Genomic DNA, 8,147 nt, shown 5'->3' on the forward strand with positions numbered 1-8,147 from the left:
TGCATTTACACTGCAAGGGCCCTATTTTAACGATCTGAAACCCAATTAACTTTGTGGGTGGATCTCGGGCGTTGTTGCTATTAATACTGGCGGGATAAATTACTCTTGCGCCCGATGCAAATCTAAAATGGGTTGGTCTGAAGTAGCTACATCTACATTACTCATAGGTGTGGTTTGGGCGTAACGTCCAATAAATCAACCATAGCGTCCTCTCACAATCCATTTAAAAGCAGGCGCTCTTCCATGGTGGATTGATATTATAACGGCGAATTTGCTAGGCGCACGCGGTAAAGTTGATTTTGCAGTCTTCAGAATTTTGTTTCCTGGTTCTTGACAGACAACCCACTTTGTCAGATGTCCTTATACCAATGTGTCTTGCCAGTACCACTATTGATCAAACAGGTTTGATCCGTCATTACTACAATTAGCCTGAATAATTTGGGTAAATGTGTAAGCTTTATGCCTATTTTTTTTTCACATCTTCATGGACACCACAATGATTTCACTCGTGTGGTAATATTTCCCTTGTAATTCTGTATGGTTTGCAAAAATGGGAACTGCTGAGTCTGTGTAGAAGAGAGAAGCAAAGTGTATGCGCGTTGTGCACACGCTACATTATGGCCAAGCATGTGCCATTAAAATAGCAGCTATATAACGTGCAACTGACTTTAGACTAGGTTTTTCCTGGTCTGTGGCGGAATTGTTTTCTCAAACTGCAAAATGGCACCAGGGAACGTTTGCGCCGGAACACGCCTCCTCTTTTCGCTGAACCTTCACTAAAAAGTCAATTGCGCTGGGTGCAACATAGCAAGTCTCAATGCTGACACGTCTTTTCTACAGTGTCTTCAGCAATCTATTTTTTATGATCTGGAAATTATTCATATATTTAGTGCTTGATTCTGTATTGTGTTATCTATATATTATATATGTATATAATTATTTATGTGTGCATGCAAATATGTCTGTAGCCTATATATTAAATTACCTCATTCAATGAAACGTCCCAATACATCAGAATCATTCAAATGCAGTCAAAACATTTATTGAAACATATGCAAGTATACAAGCAAAGGTCCAAAACATTTTTTTTTTCCAGTATGGAATACTATTAACTTCAAGACAAAAATATAACAGTCTGAATATAAGGTTAATGAAAAAAAATAATAATAATACTGAAAAACCAATCCATTAAATATTATGTACACTGTAACTACCATAAGGTTATGTTTAAAACGCATGATTAATTTGAGATATATCTAATATAGCCCCAAATTACAAGGAGATGATAATAAACCCAGATTAATGTTGTTTTACCTTAAGACTCAAAGATGATGAAAAATAGGTAGAAAGTCTCTTATTATCATTTGCACCCATACGCTCTCCCACTCCTTTCAATCTCTACCTCCATCTACAATGATTTCTCTTTCAGGCGCAAAAAGGCGTGCAGATGTCGCCAGAGCAACTTTACGGGTGTAGGTCGTGCAGCGGCGTAGGATCTCCTGAGTTTGTGGTCGGGGTGGTATCCTGGGAGCTACGACTCCTTTCATAGCGTGGCCAGTGTCTGAGCTGATGGGGCTGGACTGGCCACTGGACATACCACTATCAATGCTGTCTGGCTCTTTATCCTGCTTTCTCAGGCCCTCTTCCCCCTCTGAGCTGGACATGCTTGGGCTCATGGAGGTGGTGTCCGAGGAACTGAAGCTGAAGTCGGTTCCATCATCGCTGAAGCTGCCAGACTCCTCGAGCTGTCCCGGATCGCTGTTCTGGCTCTGGGGCTCTGACAGCATTTCCAGAGAGCTGGAGCTGAGGAAACTATTCATTCTGTTTCGTGAGTGAACCTGAGGCTCAGGCTTTAAAGAGTTGTTGACGGACAGGTTGATAGCGGAGCTGTGAAGTTTCCTCTGAAGAGTCTGAAGGCCAAAGCTGGGGCTGCTGTAGAGCTTCAGGTACATGGAGGGCACATATCCTGCCTTTCTGTTGTATCTGCACAGGGAATACAAGCTGAAGGTTAAGGTTTGTATGGGACAGACACATCATGTACATTTAGAGAAAATCCTTTTTGCATTTAGAGATTTAAATATTAGTTTTGGGAGTTATGACACAATAATATTTGTCAGTAATAAAACGTCAGTGTTGTCTTCAAAGCAAGAGTGGGAAAAGTTATGACATTATTTGTCAGTGATAAAAAATCTATCTATCTATCTATCTATCTATCGATCGATCGATCTATCTATCTATCTATCTATCAAAACACATTGGATTGATTTCTATAGGATCATGTGAGAATGAAGAAATGGCATGTAGTTTTGCCATCACATAAATAAATTACATAAAAAATATATTAAAAGAGAAAACAGTTTTCAAATTATAAAAAAAAATAATTGCGTTAGATTAAACTGTGAAGGGTCATAGCACTTACATACTGTTGTCCTACTGCTAGTTTAATTGCTTCTATTGTTTCTCCTTTGTAAGTCGCTTTGGATAAAAGCGTCTGCTAAATGAATAAATGTAAATTATATTAATATTTATGTAGTATTTATATGAGGTTTTTTTTAAATAATGGCAGACTGACTATATTATGGTTATTGCAAGGCTACTTGCCAGGCTACTTGCTAGTTTGCATAATATGTCAGAAGCAAACGAAAGACATGCTATGTAGGAAATAGGTTGCTAGGGCAGGTCAATCATATAGTTTATGCAGCCATTATGCAGAATGTTGCAAATGGCCAATCAGATAATAATCGTCCACATACCTGTACATTGTGTCTATTGATACTGTTCATCGGTCTTAAGATAATTCCTATCATTCTCTGAATATCAATGTAATTGGAGTAAACGACTTTAATTACCTAACAAGCCACCAGCCATTATCAGACTTCTGTAACACCTCCACAACAGAACCGATGCTCAGAGACAGCTCGTCCTCTTTTTTAGATGTGTAACTTCTTGTTGCGCAATACAGAGACACTAGGGGAACGAAAATGGTTCAGTTAGCAAGGTTATCTTTGGAGATTCAATAACGCATAACGTTTTTGTAACAGCTGTACTCTTACTTTCAAAAGTAGGGGAGTCAAACTCATCCTCGTCCTCTTCCTCCTCATCACATAATTCCAGGTACGGAGCAGGAAACCAAGCTAGACGTTTATCCTCATTCTCGACAAGCCACCAACCTGATCACACCACGGAAAAAATATTAAGAAGCTGTAAGGATCTGCACTATGAACTTTAGTTCACTTCCTTAAGGAATATACATACCTGCTTTGTCTTTGATGAGCACATCCAGTCTTTCATCCACAGCTACTTTAAAGGGCTTGTTCTTTGTATCTTTAGTCTCATACAGAGCCACACATCGATATGTCTTGGACACAAAAGGCTGGGTCACGTTGCCATTGCTCAGACGTTTATTTGCCAAGTCAGGTCCTCCGTTGACAGTGGGGATGCTGTTTGATTGCAGAATCATCACACTTGTAGGGAGAAAAGAGCAGCTTTAACCGACATTTACTGCACAAACACATTCCAGCAGGTTGACACGGATGTTAAACTCTGCCAACCAAAACAGATCAAATCAGAAATATGAAGTGAGCTAGTTTTCTATTCTTGGAATGCTGCAGTTACCTACTTATTTGCCGCAGGGAGATAATCTACACGGCCTACCTGTTTTGTGTATATTCTGGCAGAAGCTCCTTCTCATTTGGCAGGAAAAACTGAATGACTTCTGTGGAATGTGACACAGCCGTGTCACACTGCAACAGGCTGGAACAGTAGCTCTCCAGATTCCTCAGACGGGACAGTGACTTAGCCAGAGCTTTCAATTGAAATGATGGCATTATGCACAGAGCTGTAAACAACAGAAATCTCAATGAACAACAAAACAAATACATTGTGGATAAAAGAGTTGTATTTAACAGGGCCCTCTAGGGGGTTAATGGGAGTACTGCGGACATTTAGACAAAGTTCAGCTGTTTCCCTCCAACATAAAATAGTATAATTATAATATATTATTATAATTAATATTTGAAAGGCTTTGCAATGTGAGCATCAATATGTAAAGTAAATACAGGAATTTGTTACTACTTTATGCATGCTATTATAAGTCAGGCTGAAACAAAATTTTTACTTGGAAAAAAAATGGGTTACACTTTATCTTAAAGGGATAGTTCACCCAAAAATGAAAATTCTGTCATCATTTACTCACCCTCAAGTTGTTTCAAAGCTGAATGAGTTTCTTTCTTCTGCTGAACACAAAAGAAGATATTTTGAAGAATGTTGGTGACCAGACAGTTGCTGGACCACATTGACTTCCATAGTAGGAAAAAAAGATACTATGGAAGTCAATGGGGTCCAGCAACTGTCTGGTCACCAACATTCTTCAAAATATCTTCTTTTGTGTTCAGCAGAAGAAAGAAACTCATACAGCTTTGAAACAACTTGAGGGTGAGTAAATGACGACAGAATTTTCATTTTTGGGTGAACTATCCCTTTAAGGTGTAATTTTTACACTCTAAAAAATGCTGGGTTGTTATAACCCAATATTTGGGTCAAATATGGACAAACCCAGCCATTGGGTTAAATTTTTAAATTGCATTTTTGATCCAAAGTTTGGGTTTGTCCATATTTGACCCAACATTGGGTTAAAACAACCCAGCATTTTTTAGAGTGTACAGAGTAATTATATATTTACGTAGTGAGTAATATTGAGTAACTTTTTTGAATTGGGGTAAGATTAGGATTTGGTTGAGGGTTAGTTGCATGTAATTATGAATAATTTACTGTTATTAATATGGTAAGTACATAACATGTAACAATGACACTGTAAAATAAAGTGTTACCAAAAATTGTACATTTAAATGTTTCAACGTGCATTTTAATCTCCTAAAAAACTGTTAATCATACCTCCAAATCTGGGTAACACTCTATCCTCTTTCCGAAATTGGTTTTCCACATGAAACCTATTTTTTAATTGCCTCTGTTGGAAAGAAATGTAAATTAAATAATGAGTTTTTCATTTTAGTAACAATTTGTGCTAAGTAGATGGCTGTAAAACTTACATGGAGCGTTCTGAAGTCTCGGAGGGATCGGTACACTATCAGCTCACTCTGGTCTGACCATAGCACAGATGTAATGTATTTCTGTAACAAATCAACAAACAAACAATTATAATCATACATCCAATAGCATTGACAGTATTTAAAGTTATCCTACGAATATATCATATTCTTACTTTGTCCTTGTCCTTTTTCAGTACTCCGATAAGACGGACATCGACAGGAAAGCGAGGGTCACACATAGCTGACTCTGTTTCTGATAAATGATCACAGTAAGAAATCTCTCCTTCCTTGTTCTCTTTCAGCATCACCAGCATCCTCGTAATTTATAGTCTATAGCCGAAAGCCATGGGCGTGTTGTTTATCTCACGTGAGTGAACAGTGAAAGAGAAATCTGATAAGCAAAAAAAAAAATCCTTAAGCGGCTATAGCCTGATAAGCGGCTGCGGGCACGTGCGAAATTGAGTGAGAGAGGGAGAAGTATGATGACACAATAATTTGTCAGGAATGAAACGTCAGTGTTGTCTTCAAACCAATGTGGGGAAAATTTATGACACAATTTTGTCATTGATAAAACGTCATTGTTGTCTGAGCTGAAGTTTATTAGGCCTACTTACAAGAAAACAACAACACTATCTATCTATCTATCTATCTAGCATCTATCTAGCATCTGCCAGCCCAGAAAAGTTAGTAAAGACATCGTTAAAATAGTCCAAGTGACTACAGTGGCTCAACCTTAAGTTTATCAAGCGACAAAAATACTTTTTGTGCGCACTTTTTTTTTTTTAAATAACGACTTTATTCAACTATTCATTTTCTTCTGTGTGGGCCTCTGACGTGAGTTCACGAGAGCGCCACGACGCATGCGCGAGAACTGAGTCGTTGATTTAAATCGTTGATTTAAAATATCACAAATTATTATCTTTTTTTATCAGATCTGAGAGCTTTTTGTCCCTACCACTTTGACGCTTCAAAAAAGTTCATAAAGAGATCATAAAACTAATCCAAAACTAATATGCATTACGTAAGCGGCTTAGTCCACATTTTCTGAAGAGACACGATCGCTTTATGAACAGATTGAATTTAGGCTTTTATTCATAAACATTCATCAACTCTCACATCAGTTGTGGTAAACAAGCATGTTCACTTGACGTGCGAGAACCAATGAGATTCATTCTCGTGTTATGCAGCATGTTTGAGCTTCCGCAAACAAACCAATGAGGTTTGTTCTCACGCATCAAGCAGCTAAAACCAAATTAAATCTGTTAATCATATAAAATAATCGAGACTCTTCAGAAAATCTGGACTAAACTGCTCAAGTCATATGGATTACGATCCCTTAATTAACTTTTTCAAGCGTCAAAGTGGTAGTTGCGTAGCTGTCCATGGAGGGACAGAAAGCTCGCAGATTTCATCAAAAGAAATGAATTTGTGTTCAGAAGGTGAACAAAAGTCTTATGGGTTTAGAACGACATGAGGGTGAATTGAAAGAAAGAATTTTCATTTTTGGGTGAACTAGAACTATGACCTACAGTAGCAGTTAGTCAGGGGTAATCAGTCTTTTCAGTATCAAATTAAAACCTATCTACATTTTTATGTACCTGACTTAAAACATTTATGAAAAGTCTTAAAGAAAAAAATTGGATAACTAACTGAGTCTTAGCGGTTTAAATAGTACCCTTCCCGTAAGGGATAATGACTTTTCATCAAAACAACCAACGTGAGCAGTTCATTCAGGCCTGTCATCCTTTAGTAATTTTCCCATGATGACCTGGTGGTTTTGTGGGGGTGGGCAGGCTAAGTGGGGCTCACAGGTGTGTCTTCAAACTGAGGGTGATGAGAGGGCAGACAGCTGGAACATTGATCTGAAGCTGCTGGCGTCACACTGGCCTTGAAGAACCGCCAAAACTCCTCTTCAGAATCAGCTCAAGGTCATCAGCAGTGAGGGTTTGTAATGCCTCGTGCATGCACACATCATCACCTGGAAAAGGACCCCGAGCGCACGTTTTGGCTGTCCGGATGAAGGCACCAAAACACGTGCTTTTCGTGCACCACCCACTGAACCGGGGCAACACGAGAGAAAATATGTGCCCACAGACTTGATCTGGAGCCAGCTGCAGTAATGAACAATGTGATGACCACTTGGAAAACACCCTAAAGAAAGTCCCTTAGAAAAGTTGCCAAAATATTTCTAAAATACGGCTGAAATAGGTTTTCAATTTATGTTGCTTACATTTTTTTTTGTCAGGTTAAAAATAGTAATAGTACATTAAAGCATCATTTTCTATATGTTTCGCTACAATACATTTATTTTTCTTGCCATATGAAATGTTGTTGATTTGCCAATATAATCAGGACACTCTGCTCATAGCTAATAGCTGAGATGTGCACATTTGCATTGGATTTGGAAATAGATTTGTAACAAAGTATGCCTCTGTTTCATTAATGAGACTAATAAAAAAAGAAAGAATAATCAATAGTCAATGCTTGTTTTCTTTCTTTCTGTGTTGATCAAAAATTGCCTTTAACTTGCACCAGATTATTATTTTTTGTTTTGTTTAGTAGCTTTCAGGAGACTGATGATATGTTGCAACACATTACTTTGATAAAACAAAAAAGTAAAAAAACCCATCATATTTTCCTGATCAATATTGACATGCTTCTTTGGTAATTGATCAAGCAGACTTGCTGGAACATTATTTTCAGTGTCACATGATCCTTCAGAAATCATTGTTGAAAACAGTGTTGTGCTTTCTTATTTTTGTGGAAACCATCATACTTTACCATTTAAAATATGGGGTATGTAAGATCTTTTTTTTTATATAAAAATTAATAATTTTATTCAACAATGATGTATTAAGTTGATTCGAAGTGACAGTAAAGACATTTATAATGTTACAAAAGATTTCTACTTTCTATTTATCTGAGCCACAATACAATTGTAAGACATACCGAGTTTAATGGTCATTTAATATGTCATCACATAATTCAGGAGCCTTTAAATGCCTCAGGTCTCATGCACAATAATGTATGACAACACTCAAGCATCTAAATTGGGGAGTTGTACAGGTCCTTCTCAAAAAATTAGCAGATTGTGATAAA

At 37.6% G+C, this 8,147-nt stretch overlaps 1 protein-coding gene across 1 annotated transcript; it reads right to left on the bottom strand.

Annotated features, from left to right (window-relative positions):
• Positions 1-1,015: 1,015 nt before the first annotated feature.
• On the bottom strand, positions 1,016-5,516 carry noxo1b (NADPH oxidase organizer 1b). Its single transcript, XM_079594968.1, has 8 exons — positions 5,222-5,516; positions 5,049-5,129; positions 4,894-4,966; positions 3,655-3,838; positions 3,256-3,464; positions 3,054-3,170; positions 2,850-2,967; positions 1,016-1,983 (listed from the first exon to the last, which is right to left on the bottom strand). The coding sequence occupies exons 1-8, from the start codon at positions 5,360-5,362 to the stop codon at positions 1,392-1,394; spliced, it is 1,515 nt and encodes a 504-aa protein (XP_079451094.1). The 5' UTR covers positions 5,363-5,516; the 3' UTR covers positions 1,016-1,391.
• Between the last annotated feature and the right edge of the window lie 2,631 nt (positions 5,517-8,147).

This window comes from Phoxinus phoxinus (genome assembly GCF_949152265.1).
Source record: "Phoxinus phoxinus genome assembly, chromosome: 21".
Classification (NCBI taxonomy): domain Eukaryota; kingdom Metazoa; phylum Chordata; class Actinopteri; order Cypriniformes; family Leuciscidae; genus Phoxinus; species Phoxinus phoxinus.